The 24,035-nt window shown below is 38.9% G+C and overlaps 1 protein-coding gene across 1 annotated transcript; it reads left to right on the top strand.

Annotated features, from left to right (window-relative positions):
* Window positions 1-3,085: 3,085 nt before the first annotated feature.
* Window positions 3,086-23,411, top strand: LOC134801176 (erythroid differentiation-related factor 1). Its single transcript, XM_063773722.1, has 15 exons — window positions 3,086-3,271; window positions 3,796-3,980; window positions 5,080-5,188; window positions 6,573-6,710; window positions 9,561-9,678; window positions 10,301-10,993; window positions 13,020-13,354; window positions 13,965-14,093; window positions 15,595-16,243; window positions 17,424-17,582; window positions 17,983-18,199; window positions 18,656-18,827; window positions 20,197-20,336; window positions 20,875-21,032; window positions 22,975-23,411. The coding sequence occupies exons 1-15, from the start codon at window positions 3,233-3,235 to the stop codon at window positions 23,355-23,357; spliced, it is 3,624 nt and encodes a 1,207-aa protein (XP_063629792.1). The 5' UTR covers window positions 3,086-3,232; the 3' UTR covers window positions 23,358-23,411.
* The last annotated feature ends 624 nt before the right edge of the window (window positions 23,412-24,035 follow it).

Here is a 24,035-nt window from a genome sequence, read left to right on the forward strand (position 1 = left end):
TTGTGAAACCGTAAAATATAGCTGCTTAATATAATATAATCATTATACTCATACGAATTATACAATTATCTTGCCACAGAAGAGCCAAAATAGTGTGTAATGTGGAGTCTTGCAAGTTCGCGCTTCGCGTCTCTTTTGACGCGGGCCGAAATACCGACAAAAAACGGAGAACAAGGCGCGAAGGCGTGAACAATCTGCGAAATCGACGCCACACTCGCGTTCGCGGCTTCGCCCGCGATTCACGCGCATAGTCTGGAGGGGGCTTAATATCTTTTTGTCACAGAATTTAAAATGATAATTTTAGGTATTTGGGACAGATCGAGTAATTTGTATTTATTTAAAATAGCATTATTGGGATAGAGTCTTCGAGCAACACCGGCTTCCGACACATCGGAAGGGAGGGGCCCAAGCGATATCTCACCGTACAAATCTTTCTGCCATTTTTCGCGGGGGGAAAGGTGCACACAGTCGCACTTCTCACACATTTACATACAAAATCCAATCTGTAATGATGACACAAATACATAGAAAATGACACACGTCAAAGACGAATCTTGCAAACCTCGATCTCTTTTTGTGTACGGACGAGTGACAAGTGTCACAACACGCACACTAACACATTTTCGTTGAGGACTTCCGGTTCGAGCGCCATCTTGATGGCACGCGGCGAGATTAATTGATTCGTTTTTTGCTCATTAATATTGTTTAAAGTGTAATATCGATAGCCTATTATACAGTAAAGTAATGTGATAGTGTGCAGTGAATGGAGAATTTATCTTGAAGCACGTTTAACCATCATTTTGGAGTCTACGGCCGGTTGTCCACGTGTTTCTTGTAAAGCCCGCTATCGCTTTACAAGAGCTAAATCACCGTACACTGTCTTGTACTAACCGTACAATTTCAATCGTTTTACCCTGCTACTACGACCTTGACACTGGCGAAATAGCCCCAATGGGCTGAAGCCATAATTTTAAAAGAATGAATGAATGAATTTTCGTTGAAGTATGTTATTGTATTCTGAGAGATGAGACGTCGGATTTGTCGCTCTACTGATCCGCAATTTGTACTGAGCGAGCAAAATCGATAAATCCAACAATTACATGAGACTAAAATATAATAATTGTGTTTGAATGTAATTAAACGTATGATATGTAAAAAAAAAATATTACATGTGAAATGTAACACTTTCTTTTTGTAAATTTGATGTCCCCGACCTCCTTTTAAAACAAAAAACCGAGCAAACAGGCATTTTTGTGCAGCAGTGTTTACGCGCGCGTCTGGACTCGGTCTAGTGAAAAATCCAAGTGCAACTAGTTTTATTACCCGCGCTAGATTAGATTGACGCGCTAATCTTGTACCTCGGCAGAGAGGAAATAGTGCGAATGCCGCCTCCCTTCCGTGTTGCTCGAAGGATAGAGTCGAAAGTCGAAATATGATACGGTCTCCTAAAGCCCCTGCTACACGGCAGCCGACAAGCCTACTAACCGTCTGACCTAGGTCTGAGGGGCTACCGCGAAAACCGAAATTCGCAAATTGCGGGGATCTTACTCTTTTACTCCAATGAAGGCGTAATTAGAGTGACAGAGAAAAATGCCCGCAATTGACGATTTTCGGTATTGGCGGTAGCCCTACTGTCCTTGGTGTGTGGGTCCGTCTGAGTTGTCTGGCTAGACGGTGGCAAACCACAGTGTGTTCAGAACTCGCGGACAGACAACACGTATTGCAAGCGCACAAAATGGCCCCTAATCTTTCAGAAAGTTGGCGTGGCATTAGTACCTACTCAGTGGCGTATGGCCCTAAGGGCGGCGTATGCCACCCCTGGCGGATTGCATTTTGTTTTTCTTCCTTCACTTCTGGGGCGGCAAAACTTATTGGCCGGGGCGCCAAATTTCATAACCTACTCATACTAGTGCAATGACAAAAAAATAAGTTTTTGGCAAAAAAATAATATTTGGTACAAGCTTTTATCGCTGACTGTACTTTTCTTCCCAGATGCATCTAATACTCGTCGAGACAATTCTAAAAACCCCAAACACAAATAGGTCGCGTTATTCTATCACAGGGTTCCTATGGCCACCTCCTGTCTCCATCATCAGATCAGCTCTATGGTACCATAATAATGCATTGTCACCCGACTTATATATGTATGCAAATTTTCAGCTCCATCGGAAACTAGAAAGTGGGTCTAATTTAACTTGCAAGATTTGACCCATAAAAACATATTTACATACTTACATTAGGTATATTGCAAGTTAATAAAAAGTTTGTAAAAAAAGAAAAGGGTATATGAATGAAACGCTGGCTCAAAAAACGGCATTTGTTGAGTCATTTCAACTTAATGAATTCACTGGACTACGCTACGGGGACATACATAACTTTCTGAGAATGAAGAGGAAAGTATTTGATGAATTATTAGAAATGCTACTGAGTACCCATGGCATGGCTATTAACCACACGAGCGCACACGGCGCGTCCTTCAAGCGAAATGGCCTAGTGCGGTCGGCGTCGGGCGGCTACACGGTTCCGGACCGACCGCTCAGACCGCGGTCGCTGGCGCGCGCTCGCATGCCAAGGGCGTCCGGAGGTCAAACGAAATTTTGTTGGTAACAACTGTCTACACGGTCCGGGACAGACCTAGGCCAGTCGGTTTGGGGGCTTGTCGGCTGCCGTGTAGCAGGGGCTTAAAACTTAGCATGCTAGTTTTTTTTTTATTCCAAAAGTTGGTTTTGTTTTATCTGTACAAGAAATTATATTTTTGTTATTATATACTCGCTTATATTTGCTTATTAATATTTGAAATGAAATAAAAAACACATGCTTTCGAAGTTATACAGACATAATATTATTATTTTTCTATAAACATTTACGTTCCTAAGGATTATTTTTGCATATTTATGATTAGCATGCTTTGTAAACAAATAGACATGTCATATCAGCTGTGAAGTCAAAAGTCACAAGCTCACGGGTTTCCGTCATTTTCAGTGTATAATTAATCATGCCATCCTTTTCTAATCAATACTTTGCGTATGAGACAAACTGAGGCTTCAAGTCTAAACTGAGTGAGGATAATATATTTGACAAACTGCATCGTAAAACGAGAAAAACATTTTGCGTGAAATTCCTTAAAACCCACATAAATTCCACTAAATATCATTTGTTCTTCTTTCACTAAAGTTGAATAGATCGTGTGATATTCTATTTGTGTATCGGCTAGTAGAATTACTAGCTGAAAATGCAAGAGGATAATGAATATGAATATAAACGCACTAAGGTAAATACTGGTCAATTAAATTGCTTAAATACATTATTTTGTACTGCTAGTGTCCATTATTCTTTCCAAAAATACGATCAGATCTCAGTATTCATTTAAGTTTGCGCTTTAACTATGGCCAAAGACACCGAACATTTGTTTTAAAAATCAACCTAGAATATTCCATGAATGCTTTTATGTATTGTTGAAAAATGGTTGAAAAATTTACTTCACAACTTCGAAACCTGAATGATTGTATGTGTGTTTCACTGTCTATTGAATCTGCAGCCCAAACAACTTCACAGTTCATGTATAAGGCACAATTTTAGATTCTTACAGTGACTATTTAAATGCTCTTATGGTGGTAGTTTTCTTAACATTAATCCCTTGAGCCCCAGGATCTAAATTTGCCAGCGAAAATACAATCCTGAGTTTTTAATTTTAGAATTGAATTTTGTCTGTCATTGCTGATCCGATATCACATCCATGGAACTCAAGGGGATAGAGCATTACTTTGAATTTAAGTTTCATTTATGTTATGACAGGACCGCAGCCCTTCACCGGGCATCAAATCAACAGCGGTTGTCAAATACACAGCTTTCCCGAGCCCAGTGAGCTACGCCCGACTGCAGTGCAACACGGACTTGAACCTGCCACCCTCCAACTGGGGGGCCGCTATAGACTCCTACGGGCTGAAACAGATATTGACGGGGAGTACTCCCCTGTCTAGGTGAGTTGATGTTTATATTATTTAAATTTTATAACATTATATTATAGGTACAGTTGTGTGCAATATAAAAGCAGTCAATAAGAAAATGAAAATTAGGGGAAAACTATAACTTTAGATCAATTATACTGGATCTTTTTTATAATTCTTCTGCATTTCAATATTATTTAAGTAAAGGTTACAGTTAATTTAAAATAATGTCAAGTAATGGAGAAGAATTATAAAGATAGATCCAATATAATTGATCTAAAGTTGTAATTTTCATTCTTATAATTTATTAACTGCTATTATATTGCACACGACTGTATAAACCTTTTTATAAAAACAAATTACTTAAATACATTTATTTAGACTAATTTTGACCATATTTATCCATGTTAGTCAAACTTAAAATTAAAATTAAGTTAACTGAAAATAAATATCTTAGGTGTTAAACTGAAATACAGTGAGTATACTGGCAGTACCGTCTTTACCATAAGGGCACACGGGGCCCGTGCCCAGGGCCCCCGCCCTCAGGGGGCCTCGAAGGACAGATAGTAACAGTATATTTGATTACCCATAATAAATAGAAGATAATAGTAGAAATATGTTAGTTTAATTCACTTTCTTTACTTTAAAAAAGGGCCCCAAATTGTTATGTGCCCCAGGGCCCCGGCATAGTTTAAGACGGCCCTGGATACTGGTCCTCAATAAGGCACTGGCCTTATTAGGTCACTGTCCAGTGTCCCATTTGTGGGCCACGACAATCAGATTCTGAAATATGCCAGATCTGAAATAATGTTTTGATTGTCTAGCTATCACGGTTCATGACATACAGCCTGGTGACAGAAAGACAGACAGACTCAATGTCCAGTGGAGTCTTAGTAATAGGGTCCCGTTTTTACCCTTCGAGTAGGGAACCCTAAACAAGGAACATGTGATATGTAATTCCGCAGGTTTCCGATCGCTTTTAAATTTTACCACCATTCAATTTTATGCCATACACGCGTAGTAACAAAGCCTAATTTGGCAGTTTTCGGATGACTATTCCCGCCATGTTCTCCGCACACGAGACATTCAATTGTATGCGATACGCACATAGTAACAAAGTCTCATTTCGCAGTTTTCGCATGGCGCACATGTTTCCCGACTGCGTCGGCGCTGTGGACGTGATCTCCGGTGCGGAGTGTATCAAGAAACTGCTCAAATTACCCTACCAGCCCAACGGGACTGTAAGTTGATAATAAACCTCAATATTACTAGTAACTAGTGGCTTTATGAGTTGTAGACCTCGCGATAAGCTTAAAAAACCGGGCAAGTGCGAGTCGGACTCGCGCACGAAGGGTTCCGTACCATAATGCAAAAAAGGGCAAAAAAAAACGGTCACCCATCCAAGTACTGACCCCGCCCGACGTTGCTTAACTTCGGTCAAAAATCACGTTTGTTGTATGGGAGCCCCACTTAAATCTTTATTTTATTCTGTTTTTAGTATTTGTTGTTATAGCGGCAACAGAAATACATCATCTGTGAAAATTTCAACTGTCTAGCTATCACGGTTCGTGAGATACAGCCTGGTGACAGACGGACGGACGGACAGCGGAGTCTTAGTAATAGGGTCCCGTTTTACCCTTTGGGTACGGAACCCTAAAAAAATTGCCAAGTGCGAGTCAGACTCAAAAAATTATCAAAAAATCACGATACAGCCTGGTGACAGACAGACAGACAGCGGAGTCTTAGTAATAGGGTCCCGTTTTTACTGTTTGGGTACGGAACCCTTGTCCGACTCGCACGTGTGTAAAAATACATAGGGCCTTTTGTTCTGCATATAAGAATAAGAATAATTTATTATTAATAATTGGGAACAGTACATGTACAGGAGGTGTCTGGTAAGCCCAGTACTATTAGCCTGTGTCTTGGGGGTTGTGCACAAATCACGCGAGGTGTTTTCGGCTACTTTTTGAACCCCCCTCCCCCTTGGTGATATTTGGTGAGGTTTTTGGCTACCCCCCTCCCCCCACACAACCTCACGTGTATTTTTTATTTATTTTTTCATTCGACCAAATTTTAAGATAAATAGTATTGTATATAGAAAATCTTGTTTATGTTTCTATTTTCGTTAAATAGACTCGCTATTTTGAAGTGCAGAGTGAAGATTTATGTTTAACGAAACGAGAAAAAGTATCTACTCATGTGGTAGGTTTTTTTTCTTAGTTTCGTTCACTGTAGAAAAATACACGTGAGGTTTCCTTATACCCCCCCTCCCCTAACGTGATTTATCGTGATTTTTTCGTGACCCCCCTCCCCCTATCGAACCTCGCGTAATTTGTGCACAAGCCCTTGGGGCTTAACAACATGTATACCATTTCCAAGTATCACATGCCAAATGGCAGAATATAGTATCGTCAGGTGACAAGCAAATCTCACTAATTACTAATAAAATATTAAACAAAAATCAACCTTATTTAGGTATTAATATGGTTCACTGTGGCTATTAACTTGTGGTAGTAATTAGTCAGTTTTGCTTGTCACCTGACAGTATATAAGTGCATGCGCTGTATATGTATGCAAGTGAATAAATAATTATTATATTAATTCATTCAATCATTATTGTTCTAGGTAAGCATGATGGTGCACAGAGTGGAGAACACGCTTCTCCTGGACGACTTCGACGTGTACGACTACTTGATGAAGTCGGAGTGGGGCTGGCTGAAGGACTTCTTCTATGAGAACATCTTGAAGACCATGTCGGAAAAGGTGAGTGAAAACTATCTGTATTATTCTAGGTAAGCATGATCGTACACCGGGTGGAGAACACGCTTCTTCTGGACGACTTTGACGTGTGCGACTACTTGATGAAGTCGGAGTGGGGCTGGCTCAAGGACTTCTTCTATGAGAACATCTTGAAGACCATGTCGGAAAAGGTGGGTAACAAAACCAAACCATAAATTCAAAGTCGCTCAGCGAGCTATGGAAAGGGCTATGCTCGGAGTCTCTCTGAGGGATCGTATTCAAAATGAAGTCATCCGTCAGAGAACTAAAGTCGTCGATATAGCCCACCGGATTAGCAAGCTGAAGTGGCAGGGGGCCGGTCATATTAGCCGTAGAACCGATAACCGTTGGGGTAGACGAGTTCTCGAGTGGAGACCGCGCATCGGCAAACGTAGCGTAGGACGCCCTCAGACTAGATGGAGCGATGATCTTCGCAAAGCGGCTGGCAAGAGCTGGATCAGAGTTGCCGCAAATCGTGCTCAATGGCGTGGAATAGGAGAGGCCTATGTCCAGCAGTGGACGAGAGTAGGCTGATGATGATGATGATGATGGTGCACCGAGTGGAGAACACGCTTCTCCTGGACGACTTCGACGTGTACGACTACTTGATGAAGTCGGAGTGGGGCTGGCTGAAGGACTTCTTCTATGAGAACATCTTGAAGACCATGTCGGAAAAGGTGAGTGAAAATATAGAAAGGTATTATGCTATCCAATTGTTTCTTGCGGTGGTTCCTAGCTATGTGTTAATGAAAAAGAGTATCAGCTCTTTTCCAAAATGATGTAAAGCATTTTTGGCATAAAATGTATTTTGTTGGCATAAAGGGTGGGGGTTATATACTTTTTTAATTTAATAGTTTTCCTATAGTTACGCCATATCCTGCGTTCGCGGCTGACCTTAAAAATTTCTCTCACACCCTATTGTGTGGGGTATCTTTGGGTAAGTAGATATATTTTTATAGCCATTTAGCGACCTGTTTGCGATACATTAAGATTGGAGCGTATAGCTGCTTTGTTACTGCACATCGTTGTATGGGGACCTTGCACTTTGAGACTATGCGCTGAAACTTGGCACAGTTGATTCTTAGCTGGTCTTGAGCAGATACAGACCGGGAGCCGTCGAGAGCCACCTCTCATTTAGTGAGGGGGGAGGGGGAAAGTTCGACGCTGCCGCGCTTCACTTGGAGCAACATTTCTCTAAAACTATACCTATTAGGGAATGTAATATATCATTTTCGGATAAATTAAGGATGAGGAATCTAGTTTTGGAACAAAAACAATGCACTTTCTAACAAAAAAAAAAGCATAAAGTAGAAAAGACTAAAAAACGTATTTTTGATTTTTTCATAATTACCAATTTTTTTTTAAAGTGTAGCAGGAATCTGAAAACAAAAAATACAGTCGTAAAGCTACACTTATTACGTTTAAGAAAATATATAGTTTAATATACAAAACTGTTGATAAATGGGAGATAAAAAATAATATTAAGCGTGGGTCAGAGTGATCTCAATACAAAATATTATGAATGTGGGAAAGTTACTTATAATTTGTTCTACAATCGTTTATTTTTCTTGTTTTTCGTAAATAACTCGTAAACGGTAGCCCACAGCAAAAAAATATCTTTTACGTAAATAATCTGTTTCAGATTTCTTATAAAATAAGTACTACTGTTTTTCGGTACCATCAATATTAAAAAAAATATTGAAGGGAGAAAATAAATACTTAGGTCCCCTTTTTTAGTCATTCGTAAATAACTCGTAAACGAAGGCCAATAGCAAAAAAATTTTTAGTACATGAATAATTTACATAAAATTTCCTACAAAAAAGGTCATTCGAACTTTTTCGCTAGGATCAATATTAAAAACGATATTAAAGAGAGAAAATAAATTCTAAGGTCCCCTTTTTAAATATTGATCCTAGCGAAAAAGTTTGAATAACCTTTTTTGTAGGAAATTTTATGCTAATTATTCTTGTGTTAAAATATTTTTTGCTATTGGACATCCTTTACGAGTTATTTACGAATGACTAAAAAAGAGGACCTTAGTATTTATTTTCTCCCTTCAATATTTTTTTTAATATTGACCTTAGCGAAAAAAAGGAGCACTTATTTTATAAGAAATCTGAAACAGATTATTTACGTAAAAGATATTTTTTTGCTGTGGGCTACCGTTTACGAGTTATTTACGAAAAACTAAAAAATAAACGATTGTAGAACAAATTATAAGTAACTTTCCCACATTCATAATATTTTGTATTGAGATCACTCTGGCCCACGCTTAATATTATTTTTTATCTCCCATTTATCAAGAGTTTTGTATAATAAACTATATATTTTCTTAAACGTAATAAGTGTAGCTTTACGACTGTATTTTTTGTTTTCAGATTCCTGCTACACTTAAAAAAAAATTGGTAATTATGAAAAAATCAAAAATACGTTTTTTAGTCTTTTCTACTTTATGCTTTTTTTTTGTTAGAAAGTGCATTGTTTTGGTTCCTAAAAAAATCGTGGCTCTCGAGGTCTCCCGGTCTGTATCTGCTCATGACCAGCTAAGAATCAACTGTGCCAAGTTTCAGCGCATAGTCACAAAGTGCAAGGTGTCGTGCAGTAACAAACTAGCTAGTACAAGAAGAAGAAGAAGAGCGTGGAGTCTGTGCAAGGCTCAATAATCTTTACCGTTTCCTTCCTACATATTTTACAGTTTTTTTTATCTTGCCAGTTTTGAATTATATTGAAGTAAAAAACAAAAAAAAAACCTTTTTAAGGATGGAGGAGTGTGTCTTATATCCCACGCATTCGTATGTAATTAGTTAATTAAAATATAATCTTTGCACTTTTAGGAGCGGATGAGCTTGACGCCTCCACCGACACACACCGCGTTGCAGCTCACACATAAGTTCCTGTCACACAGTGTGTGTGTGCCCGAGGCCAAGGGGCCTACGCCGGGGCCTACTCCTGGTAAGTTAAACTAAACATATATAACAAAAATGCTGCCAATATTCAATGCCTTTTCGAAGATTCGGGCATTTTGCACTCATTATAATATAGTTTCTAACGGGAGCGGTTATTACACTGGATGCGATTCGATGCGATGCGATGTTTGAGCGAGACAAAGCTATGCCCGTATTTAATTATAGCGACATCCCGCTAGCACATCGGAGTGACGTGCGAATCGCATTCAGTGTGATAACCGTCCTAGTCGACGCTCGGGGCGTATATCAGAAAATCGGTGAATAATAATTAAAAAATAGTGCACTTTACTTAAGTAATAATTAAGAACAATGACTTTTATAAAATAAATCAAAAAATAAACAGATACTGTTTGAAGAAAATTTTGAGATACCTACATTAATTTGTAACTGTTTGATTATTGAATATAGACAGCCTCTAAACAGCTTAAGGGTGGTATTCCATCTATCCAATTGCTTTGTCCAATGTGTATTTTGTCGCGCATTTTGCTTAATGAGAGAGTGGGACGCATTGACATTGGACAAACATATTGGACAGATGGAATACCATGCTAAGCTAAACTTAACTGAAAATTTCCAAAATAACTAATACATATTTTCCTTTCTTCAAGGGCCATATTTACCCGAATCAGAAAGATCCGAGCCCCCCAACGAGCACCTCTACAACAGGAACGTCCTGTGGACCTTCGAGGACATCCAAATGCTCATCGGCAGCGACCTGCCCATCTTCGGAGACAAAGACAGACCGTGCGTCTCTCTCCGACTCAGAGACGCCAGGGAACCTATCAATGTCCTAACCGGAATAGACTACTGGCTTGATAATCTCATGTGTAACGTTCCTGAAGTCCTAATGTGTTACCACTTAGATGGAATCGTTCAGAAATATGAGCCGATGAAAACGGAGGATTTACCTAATATGGAGAACTCGAAATTCTCCCCGAAAGTCGTAAGAAATGTCGCTCAGAATATACTTTCATTTTTGAAATACAATGCGACGAAAGCTGGACATACGTATTGGCTGTTCAAAGGTCCTCATGATGATGTTGTTAAACTATATGATTTGACTTCGCTGTGCCCGGATAGTTTGGACAATCCGTTCACAACTCCTGTAGCCATGCTTCTATACAGGGTGGCGAGGAATATGAGGTTGACGAACAGGTCGAGACATGTTAGGCAGCTGTTGGAGCAGGCGATAAACCTGTTGAAGGTGGAGAGGTATCCGCAGATAGTGGCGTCTTCGCATTATATGTTGGCGGATTTGTATGTGCCGGCGACGACCAATCCGGCTTGTCCGGATTTTAAAGGTTAGTTTTACTGCAACACCTATAGTCTGTATCTTTAGGTATTTAAATAAAAGTGAACAATAGTACATTATTGTCGAGGCTCGGAAGTAGCTACTTGCAGGCTGAGGATTCGTTTTAAACGGACGACCTTGGGAGTCCGTTTAATTGAATCCGAAGCCAGCAAGTAGCCTTCCAGTCGAGTCATATATAGTGCTTTTCTCAAAAATGGTGCAAGAAATATAAATATCATAGAAATATTTTACAAAAGCAACTTTCTTAAGTATATATTTTCACAGAAAAAAGTAGAAACAATTGAAAAAATTAGCTTTGCCGCCTTTTTATTTTTTTAATAAAAAAATAGAGGTGTATTTTTCTGCCGAAAATACGCCAACCTATTTGAGACAGCTAAATAGTCGCGGTACTAATCATCTGTTTGGCTGTTTAATGGGCCTGTGCCTTCGTTTGATATGGCCTATTTCAACTTTTAAAAAGTTTGGAACTCGACAAATAATGGAATTTGTATGCAACATTGCAGTCCCAAAATCGAGACTGCAATGTTTTTAACTTTTTAATTTTTGACTGACCATAAACTACGCGCTTCGCAACCTATTTTTTAAACGGCAAAGTCGACTTTGCCGTCCATTTTTGAGAAAATAAATTTGTACATTTTCGGGTAGTTATAACATTTATTAGTTAACCGACCAATTACAAAACCGCCTGGATCAGTCACTGAACGACCTGACTTTAACCTACATTATTTGATCGTGTAATGTTTTCATCTACCCTCAACTGGCTTAAGAAGCCAGTTGAGGGTAGATTGTGTTTACTTTTATTTAAATACCTAAAGATACAGACTATACTATGAAGTATTTGAACAAATTAAATTATTTTTCAGAAAATATTATTTATTTCAGTTTATAATTTATATAGTAGTGTTTCTACTTGATAAAAACAAATTAAAATATTTTCTGAAAAATAATTTAATTTGTTCAAATACTTCATAGTATTGATTGGCAGCGCCATCTCTCTCGCTAGCTCGGTATCATCATGAGAATGATCCAGATAGAAGGTTCGAACCATACTGTTCTACCTTAGAGATGGCCAGGGGGCGCCACAAGCCTTCAGTAGGAAGTGCATATACTTGGAAAATTTGACTAATGTCGCTGTGGCCCGGTGGCCGAGTGGTTCAGGCACCTGCCGCGATAGCAGAGGACGCTGGTTCGATTCCAGCCTGGGGCACTGGAGGCCTTGGTCACTTTTTCTTAGTATATGACATTTATTTCAGTTTATAATTTATATAGTAGTGTTTCTACTTGATAAAAACAAATTAAAATATTTTCTGAAAAATAATTTAATTTGTTCAAATACTTCATAGTATTGATTGGCAGCGCCATCTCTCTCGCTAGCTCGGTATCATCATGAGAATGATCCAGATAGAAGGTTCGAACCATACTGTTCTACCTTAGAGATGGCCAGGGGGCGCCACAAGCCTTCAGTAGGAAGTGCATATACTTGGAAAATTTGACTAATGTCGCTGTGGCCCGGTGGCCGAGTGGTTCAGGCACCTGCCGCGATAGCAGAGGACGCTGGTTCGATTCCAGCCTGGGGCACTGGAGGCCTTGGTCACTTTTTCTTAGTATATGACATTTATTTCAGTTTATACAGACTATAGGTTAACACTAGTAGTTTGTAGCTATTGTATATGTAGTTTGTGTTTGACAAATGGTTTTTATTTATTTGATTTCTATCATGTGATAATAATTGCATTAGAAGTATCAAACTATTTGTGTTAAGGTAGAAAATCTACGTATAAAATACTAACGAAATTCATTTTTTTTTTGTTAAATTTAACGTTATATCTTTGTAATTTAAATTGGTCAATGAAATAATTTATACATATTTTTTTCCCAAGTAAAAAAATTCTGTATATTAAATTTGTATTTGCAATTACTTACATACGTATGAATTAATTGTAATGTAGTTTTAGACAAAAGTAAAGTCTATGAAAAACTTGCGCACTTTAAGGATCAATAACTATTTGTTTTAGATGAAAGCTCTGATTCAGAGAGTGAAGACCCCGATTTCGAACCAACCGAAGTCACATCAGAGCGAGACACAGAGAGCGTAAAAGATGAAACAGAAACATTCAACGACGATATCGAAGACAACAGTGGCGCCAACGGTGACAGTGGTGATAAAAATGAAGGTGATGATAAAGTCAGTGATGGTAAAGTTAGTGATGGTAAAGTCAGTGATGGTAAAGTCAGTGATGGTAAAAGTGAGTGTGGGGATGGTGATGGGGAGAAGGAAGAGACATCGTTGGCGTTGCAGATGAGGGGGTTGGCGTTGAGAGATATTGGCGATAAGATGAAGAAAGAGGAGGTGAGTTGACAATTTTTTCTAATAGGCCAGTTTCGTAAGCTTCTGCCCGCGACTTCGCCTGCTTAAAAGTCGATAAACTCCCTTCCCCTTAAGGCTTCGTCACACAGGCGCGTTTACCGGGCGGGGCGTGAGCGGAGCGCGCCGCTTTTACTTATAAAAAGCTCACGCCCCGCCCGGAAAACGCGCCTGTGTGACGGAACCTATAGTATCATTGTAGGTACTAAATTGCAAGTTCCTTTGCACCCCCATAGGGAATGAATTTTGGGATAAAACAGTATCCTATATCCTTTTCCAGGTTACAAACTATGATGGCAATTTTTTTAGAATTTCGTTCAGCCAATTTTGTGTGGCAGAGTAAGAAATATCCCATTTAATTGTATATGGGATGTTTCTCTCGGCGGAAAAATGGCTGAATGAAATAATATTAATTAACATAGAAGTACACATAATAATATTGATTAGTAGAATTTTTATGAAAATGAAGCATACATTTTTGTGATTGTCAAGTAGTTTATGCGTTTTTGTAAACAGTGTCTTGTGTGTACTAAGAGGGGCTTTACTTATTTTGTTACATATTGTGGCTATAATTTTCTTTAACGTGTTATTACAGGATAATAAGCGTAAAGGTAGTGAAGCCAAAGGCCTTGGCTTAGAGCCTCCAGACCGCTGCGGTCATGCTCTGAGACACGCACTGAAAGGGTTACTAGCGCTACACAATGTTACCATAGACAAGTGCAAGGTAAGATAAAAGATTATTTATGGAAATCGCCATTGTAGTCGATTTCGAGGTTTACATAGCACCTATGAAATACCTAGAGTAAAAAGAAATAAATCTCGCAGTAGAGCCTCCTGCCGCTGCCGCTGCGGTCACGCTCACTGACCGTAAGCTGTGTAGAAATAAGTTTCACCTCAGCAGCTCGAACAAGGGTACTTTGCTTCTTAAAAACAGTGAGCAAAATGCGATTTTGCTCACTGATTGAGACAAAATGACATTCAAGTGACCTTTATAGTCAAATGTCATTTCAACATGCGGGGTCTAATACAAGTTCGAAATACTTGGGTTCTATTATCTCTGTCCCTTTCACACTGTTAGCAAAAAGAAACAGACAAAAAAAGTTAAAACGACATTCAACGGTATATTGAGGGTTTATAATAGACCCCCGAAAACTTCACACCGCATCGTTCCAAACCACGTACGAGTATGAATTCTTAATAATTAATTAATAAAAATAAAGTTTAAGATTTGATAAAAACTGATAAAATACTATATTTTAGGTATTTTATTGTAAAATTAAAAAAAATAACTCAAAAAATACACAGATTATCACGCAAAATTAATTATTTTACTTTTAAGAATTTCTACCATAGTTGACAAATAGTACGTATCCGCAATTCGGATCGTAACTTACAAAGTTATTTTTACAAAAAAAAAGTTATCGATTGAAGTGTCAATTGATGTTCGTTATTTCCATATATATTATTTTACTGAAATCTATTATTACGTTTTGTTTTTGTGTTCGATTGCGGTAATTAAACTTAATTGTTTGTATATATTAAGAAAACTTGAGTGCAGGTATTAAGTGATGAAGAAGGATTACATTTTTCAAGTTGTCTAATAGGTATGTTCTCACTGCTCAGGTGAAAAATTTTGTGTACTACACGAGATCAAAGTTATTTACATCTCGTGCGCTTTTGAGTCCCTTACTACGCTCAAGATTCTAAATTAGATTCATTATAGAATCTTTCGCTTATTATATTATTATAAAATAAGCACTCGAAGAAATATCAAACTTTGATCTCTTGTTGTACATAAATAACTATTAAAAATGGTGACTGTAGTACCTTATTACCAATAAATGATGTCTATCTTAGAAGATAAGATGGCGTCCAGGCACCTTTTTTGGGAATTTTGTCATGGTAGCCGATTTCGAGGTTTTCAGTGGTACGGAATAGATGTAGCTACTTGTACTATGGACATGGACTCGTATAACCTTGTCATAGGACAACAAACGTAAAGGTCACGAAGCCAATTGGTAGTCGATTTCGAGAGGATTTAAGTGTTCCATTCATAATTTCATATACAGGGTTTTGACTTTAGCTTTTCAAATAAAATGCTATATATATGGCATTCATTATGTAGTTTAAATACTCATTTCTAATGTGTAGAACAAAGATGATTAATAAATAATTAATTATTCTATTCTCGTTTGTCATTATTAAAGCACTATTACTCCCCACAGGAGGAAGAACGAGAAAGATTGAAAGAACAAATACTAATAGAGGAACAACATCCAAAAATGGCGAACCCCTACGAACCGATATCCATGAACTACGAACCGATCAAACAAATCAACAAAACCGACAAAGAACACAACTCACGAAGTCGCAGAAGAAAACGAGAAAAGAAAAACTCTAAAAGCGAATATTTAATAGAAGCAAATAGTAATATAGATAAAAATGCAATCTTAGTGAGAAAAGAGCAGAAAAAACTACCATCTTACAGCGAAACTAACAGAGATGACAATTTCGCTTGGAAATTACATTTAAAAACGTTACTATACGAGAAAATCTGTCTCGCATATGCTACTTTGGCTGAATACAGCTACGCTCATGAACAATATGGTTTTTCGTTGAAATACATAGATTTAGCTAGCAAATGTCAAAAGTTATTATCCAATATGATTATTAAAAGTAAGGTGGTTGATTCTAGTTGCCTTATAGGGAGGGTTGGCGATAATTTCTTCCAGTTAAGTAAGAATTGGCATAGATTGGAGCAGTTTAAGAAACAGTTTGAGACGGATCATGATATTGATAGTAAGATTAAGCTGGAGATTGAGAATGATCTGGTGGAAGAGGTGGAGGGTGTTTTGACGAATGAATTTGATTTGGGTAAGTTGATGAAGGTACTTCGAAATGTTATAAATAGTATAGTGTACGTTAAAAAGAGTTGTAATGTATAACCACAGTGTAAAAAGTAACAGTGGACCGACGCCTTTGATGTTTGCGTAAATGCCGACACCGCTCAAGAACACAGTAGGGTCGTCAGTGTTGTCACAGACTTTTACACAAGTTACACAACTGCCTAAGACTTACACTTGACTTACTATAAAACACGCTAGCCCTCTAGTAGTACCGAGCTACTAACAATGGCGATGTATGCAGCTCGGGTCCGCGGTGGGCCCCTCGCCTTTCGCAGTCCGCACGATTGCCCTGTCTAGACGGCTTCATCGAGTGACTGTATTGTTTTATGTGAGGGGGCAGGTAGAGGAGCCTCACGGGGATGATGGGAATGAAAAGGCAGGATCCAGAGCGATGAGGGGTATTTATTATTTAAATAAAAAGGCACCTGTAACAATACAGGTTACGTGTTAACAGATAGGTATGTATAAAAACACTTTCGTAATTCAGAAGGTTAGAAATCAAATAACTTACAATATGTGCCTTGGTGATGATGTAGATATATATCAGGAAGGTGTGCAGGGCCACAAAACGAGCACTATACTGAACTGCACGCACTTATGAATTATTTATTATTACGTTTACGTTTAACTAATAAAAATCACACTTAAACGGTCGTGTTTAGGAACTTGGGAAGTACAGTCTGTTAGATTAAATTATGTTTATCGATCAGAGTATGTGATCGAACTGAAAATAAAAATCATTGAATGGAATTTGGAATAGGATTTGAATTTCAAAAGGGAATTTAGAATTTGTATGGTGCCAGAAATAGTATGAAGGTCGATAGTGTAACGCTTCGTTACACGCACCGTTACATTTTATAGACTGTAATAACTAGCCATACCTATGAACCCATTTTGCATGTATAACTAGCCTTAAAATTTGTAGTTTTTGATTCATTATTTGTGTATGTGGGTAGTTTTGCAAAAATATATTTTTTCCTCAGTCTTCACCACAGACCACGAACGCTGTAAAGGGTTGCAAACGTCGGAACGAAATATAAATCCATTATACGCGATATTATAATGGAATGTATTATAAATTCATTATACGCGATAATCCGTTTCCATAGTTTTATTTTATAAATAGTTTTTATTTTTCCCGTTTTTAGACATATCACTACCAAACAGCGAGCTGTCTTCGATGTTGGCGTGTTGCTCATACTATCGCCTCGCCCTGGCAGCGACAAGCGACAAACGAGCCGAGCTACAACGGCGATTAGCTTCTGTCACCAACGAGTTAGCCGTTAGATACATGAATGATGCTCAGCGTAAGTTACTTTTTGTTAATTACCTCGCATTTTGGAATTACCAGCCTCGTGTTGCTAAACGACCTCGCGTTGCTCGTCCGTTTAAATCAAACTTGGCCAGTCCCAGTTCCCTATTTATCTAAAGGGCCTACAGATTACCAGTTCGCCGGACGATACCAGCCTGTCAGTTAAACCAAAAGGTGACAGTTCCGAACAACTGCCAGGCTGATATCGTCCGACGAACTGGTAATCTGTGAGCCCCTTAACGGGCAAATTTTCAATAAAGTTCAAAATGATAGTGGAAAATAAATTCCCTCTGTCCTATATAAAGGCTTAATTTAGGACATTTTTAAAAATGTTGTGACATAATTTACGACATTACCTACCCCAATACATCTATTAATCTCAAATTTATTTCCAGAAATCTACGCCAAATACAACGAAGAGGACCCACAGGACCCGAAAGCCCAGCTCCTCCTCAAACAATTCAACACTTTGTCCAAACGCTCGCTAGAATGTTTAGACGAGGCGTCTGCCATCTTCGAGGAAGTTAATGATGTACCGAACTTGGCTTTGTTGTATTGTAATAAGGGACGATACTTGAGGTTCAAGGCACATTGCGATCAGGGCAGCTTTGAGTGAGTATTGACTTATTTCTTACGATTTTATCATCATTCGTTTTTGATAGTTTTGTCGGGGTTAACCTAACACGCTCCTCGCTTCGCTCGTAGTCGCACCTATCTTTTGACTTTAATTTAGTACTTCCATATCTCAATTTAGAATTGGAATCCCACCTTTTCACCCCGTGATTTCCGTGATAAAAACTACTAATCTGTTCAGCAGCATAAGCGTGAAGAAGTAACAGACAGGCAGACTGTCGGATCGCTAGAATGTTTGGATCAGGCGTCTGCTAACGTACTCATTTGTATTTTAACTTCAATTTTAAATGGGATATTTCACTGTATTGTAAATTAAATGTCCTGTCTCAAATCGTATAATAGAGTATAATAATTCTTGCTCATTAATTGATATATGCACTTCCTTCTTAGGCACAATTTTTTAAATGATTGTAACTATTTATTTTTATTTCGCAGTGAAAAGAAACGTAAACTATACAACAACGCCGAAGAACTATACCTCACCGCTTTGAAGTTAGTCGGGCGAGGCGACACCGGCGGAGTGAGAGAGTTGGTACAATGGGAGCTGTCCTGCCATCTGTACACCAGAGCTGTGCTCATGCAGGACTGCCCTGGAAGCAGGCCTAATGTGAGTATACCACTAGTGTGATAAAGGATATATACTACTATACCTCACTGCTCTGAAATTAGTCGGGCGAGGCGACACCGGCGGAGTGAGAGAGTTGGTACAATGGGAGCTGTCCTGCCATCTGTACACCAGAGCTGTGCTCATGCAGGACTGCCCTGGAAGCAGGCCTAATGTGAGTATACCACTAGTGTGATAAAGGATATATACTACTATACCTCACTGCTCTGAAATTAGTCGGGCGAGGCGACACCGGCGGAGTGAGAGAGTTGGTACAATGGGAGCTGTCCTGCCATCTGTACACCAGAGCTGTGCTCATGCAGGACTGCCCTGGAAGCAGGCCTAATGTGAGTATACCACTAGTGTGATAAAGGATATATACTACTATACCTCACTGCTCTGAAATTAGTCGGGCGAGGCGACACCGGCGGAGTGAGAGAGTTGGTACAATGGGAGCTGTCCTGCCATCTGTACACCAGAGCTGTGCTCATGCAGGACTGCCCTGGAAGCAGGCCTAATGTGAGTATACCACTAGTGTGATAAAGGATATATACTACTATACCTCACTGCTCTGAAATTAGTCGGGCGAGGCGACACCGGCGGAGTGAGAGAGTTGGTACAATGGGAGCTGTCCTGCCATCTGTACACCAGAGCTGTGCTCATGCAGGACTGCCCTGGAAGCAGGCCTAATGTGAGTATACCACTAGTGTGATAAAGGATATATACTACTATACCTCACTGCTCTGAAATTAGTCGGGCGAGGCGACACCGGCGGAGTGAGAGAGTTGGTACAATGGGAGCTCTCCTGCCATCTGTACACCAGAGCTATGCTCATGCAGGACTGCCCTGTGGGCGCAGCACGGTTCCATTTTTATCGTCTATCACTATGCGCGTCCCTTTCGCACTTACATACTTATTAGAACGTGACAGGCATGGTGACAAGGGATAAAAACGCGACCGTGCTACGCCGCCTGGAAGCAGGCCTAATGTGAGTAATCTGTTAAACAAAAGCCATTGTTTCTTTTGTGTGAGCGGTCAGCTCCCGTAATGAGCGCGTGCCAAAGCAACAATGTCGTTTAAAAAGCGGCTGTATTGTGGTGGTTTTAAGGTTCAAATCTATATAATAATATGAGCGCTCACCTATTTCCATATTTAAGTCCAGACTTCAAGTGCGTTTCTTCGCGCTAGATGTATGGAGTCGCGCGCGAGAGCGCAACTCGTGCTAGCAGATCAGAGTCGTACTGGTAGCACGCCTAACGTATGTGTGACGATGAGACATAAGTTAAAACTTTAAACTCGGACATACGAAAGCTAGAACGTAAACCATCTTCGTTGACCTTTGCGCGTTTATCCTCATTAAACTTATTTTCAGGAGGTGTCAGAAGTTGCAGAGGCGTTCAACCACGCGCTCAAATACTGCCAACTAACTCCAGGGCCGAGGCAATACCTGTACCAGTTCCGAGCCGCCATGATACATCATCGTCTGGGCTCGCTGTACCATTCACAGTACAGGTAATTATGTGCTCCGTTCTACATCCGAGATCTTATACGACAGAACAACGCTAGGGAGCCTAACCAAGATGAGTGTCTCTCTATCACTCTTCCATTAATATGGACTAATGTGCACTAATGTGCGATAGCCAAGTCTCATTTTGGGTCGCTGAGCCAACGGAGTAAGTAAGTAAGTAATGTGCGATAGAGTGAGATAGATAGCGTTTCGTTGTCGCAACGCAAACGACTGTCATCTTGGCTAGTCCCCAAGTTGTTCGACCGATAGATGCCGCACGCGTCATGTAGTAGCTGTAGTTTTCTCCTCCCCTACCTGTGAACGGCGACAGAATAACAACACAACAAACAACAAGGACAGAACAAACGCAATAGGCTATTTTACAAATGCGATCGAGTTTAAAAGGGGTGTCTGCATCTCCAGTTCGCCGGACGACATCAGTGGCGAATGACCGACAGGCTGATATCGTCCGGCGAACTGGTAATCTGTGGGCCCCTTAACCGAGTAGCAAAATACATACTTAGGTATATTTTTTTTTTTCAGAATAACTTCCGAAGAAGGCCCAAAGCGGCGCGCCCTCCTCAACTCTGCTCGCACTAACTACATGTCGTGTACACACATGTTCGCGGCTTTAGAAGACGCCAGCATGTTCCTAACGGCTCGGTTGGAACATGTGGCTTTATGCGAATGTAGCGCTGCAGGTAAGCTTATAGTAACTTAGCTAAAAGTAGCCCTTGGGAAGAGATAGGTCACATCGCAAATTTATCTCGTCTAAATCTGGAGCAACACCACTTTGAAGTAGACACACCACACTTCTAAAGTGTATTTATCCTTACGTGTCTTGTCATGTAAACAAACGTGACTTCAAAGTGTCATTCCAACAATACGATTCATAGACAATCTAGACATCGTAATGTCAGAGATTTTGAGGAGATCCGTTCGTTACTGCGATTATTGATGAAAATCCTATAAGAAATGATATTGTTCAGTGGTTATTTGGTTGATTTCAATACTTCGCGAGTTTCTTTAAGTATACAATAACATTTTAAGTGATGATTACTGTGTAATTCCAGAGAAAAGTGTGGTAATATCTTCGAGAACTGTTTACTTAGTAAGGACTAATACACTTTACTTATTGTTTCTAATGGTGAGTTAGGATAGGTTGGTTCCTTAAGCTGACAAAACAGTGGATCCTTGTAGGTATAACTCTGCTCGCACTAACTACATGTCATGTATACACATGTTCGCGGCTTTAGAAGACGCCAGCATGTTTCTAACGGCTCGGTTGGAACATGTAGCTTTATGCGAATGTAGTGCCGCAGGTAAGCTTATTGTACAGATGTAGTGTATAATTATTTTCCATCGTGTTTTCACGGAAACGTACGAACGTGTCTTGCTATTTCAGTCAGTCTCGGTACAAAAAGTACGACGTTGACTGAAGTAGCATGACAAATACGAACGTTTCCGAGAAAATAAGTTGGAAAATAATTATGCACTACATCTAAAGCAAGCGCAAAGTGAATTCAAACTATCTTGTAGAGAGAAAGCTAAGGAGAGGCTGAATTGCCCAAAACAACTAGAAGCATATTCACTGCTACCAAAGATATGGCGCAGTACTGCGCCATATGTTTTGCGGTCACTGAATTGTCAATTGTCAACTTTTGACAATCAGAGTTACCGCAAAATGTATGGAGCTGTACAGCGCCATCTCGTTTTCCTGTCAAATTCGAAGCACGAAATCGTCTTAGATTTTACGCATCTTACTAGGTAATTCAATGTATCTTTGCTGGTACTAACTTACATTAGTTAATTACTTACCTAATGATAGAAATGATCCTGTTTTTTTTTTGTAATACAGAAATAAATTATTAATTTATGTTCTGTTTACTTTTGATTACTAAATAGATCAAGCGGAAATGACACTAGAAGCTATAAAATAGTAGATTGTTAACCAAGGGTGGAAAGTGAACCATTTCACCCGAGATATTTTGGCGCTCGAACGAAGAGAGATAGTTCGTTTTGCTTCTTCTTTAACAGATTCAGGAGGTAATTCTATGTTTAAGTCAATCGAATCGCTTGAAAAATCCATTTTGAACCAGAGCAAGTAATGTCTCAAGAGTTTATTTAGTGAATACCTATTCCCGCCTTTTCCTAATTAGTTTTTTTTCTATTTTATGAAAATAAAAATGTTGCTACTGTCAAAATATTTATTATTGTATTTAATATTTAAATGTATAAAATAAACATAAGTAATTGTTAATAAATTAATATAAATGACAATGAATGTTTATTAAAATATTATCATTACATTACATTCATTCAGTTTAACTTTTTTTAAGGCGCGTATACATTAAGGCCGTTTCAGACACATCCCAATTTAAGATCGGATTGTCTATGGTTTTAGATTTTTTTCCGATGAAAATGTAAACGGCGCCAATTTCAGTAATGCGGAAGCTAATATGAGAGCTTTTGACTGAATAATATGGCACTCATATGGCTGTTAGCCGTTGCTCGAAGTAAAAATTAAAAAAAAAAATACTTTCCACCCTAGGGTGGGAAATGCAATTTTCCACCCGGTTATCAGCCTATGAAAGGTGAACTTTCCGAACAGGAGAGATAAAAACATATTTTTAATTATTTCAGTATCTCCCAACCTCAAACTGAAGTCCCTCCAAACGGCCATCGAGCTCCTCCGCCAGAGCCACTCCATCATGCAACTCCTCAAACACCGAGACCCTGAGGACCTCAGGGACACCCCCAAATCAGAGGACCACGACGAGAAAACCATGAAGAACGAACATAGCTTACTCTCACTTTTCGAAAATAGACTACACTACATACTTAAAAGCATCATACAATATTGTAGGTCAAAGTCTAACAAAGATTATGAAAAAATGACTGATATGTACAAGAGATTGTATTCGGCTAGTTTGAAAATTAAAAAGCATGATGATATTAGAATGTATGCTGGGAGTATATGTGATGTTTTGGAAGCTATGGATGGTATTTGTAAGGAATTTGAGTAGTTTGGTAGGTTATGAGAAATGTAGGTTATAAAATAAATGGAAATTGTGAAATTATATTGTGTTTTATTTCATGAACTCTTTTAAAGTAGTTCAAAATCTAGGAGACCGAGTTTTGCTCGGAAAACGTATAAAAACTCAAAAATGCGCGTTTTCCCAGAGATAAGACCTAGCTAGATCGGTTTATCGCCCCCGAAAACCCCCATATAGCAAATTTCATCGAAATAGAGCCGTTTTCGAGATCCCGAAATATATAAATAAATAAACAAGAATTGCTCGTTTAAAGGTATTAGATAAGGCGACTTAATCATAAGATGTATGGCTTATAAAATAAATAAGATTAAAAAAAAAGGTAAGAGAAATTGTTTGAAAATAACTGTTATTAATGTTTTCTAATAATTATTTCGTGCACAGTGTGTAATAATTTATTTTAATTAGAGGAAAGTACCCAATTGTACAGTCTGGCTAATGGAAGATGAACCTGCAAAAACGCAGTCGGTGGTCCGATCTTTCTATTATATCTACTTAAATCGATACAGCTGCCAACGAGACATATCAATTCCAACGAAGTAAACTCCTATTTTGTGAAGTTTAAAAAGTCGTCAAGAAGTCATCATAATTGTGCCATTCTCAACCGAAAGGGTACTTATTTTAGGTATTCAATAAGGGCCAATTTCCACA

Source organism: Cydia splendana, chromosome 21 (assembly GCF_910591565.1).
Source record: "Cydia splendana chromosome 21, ilCydSple1.2, whole genome shotgun sequence".
Classification (NCBI taxonomy): Eukaryota; Metazoa; Arthropoda; class Insecta; order Lepidoptera; family Tortricidae; genus Cydia; species Cydia splendana.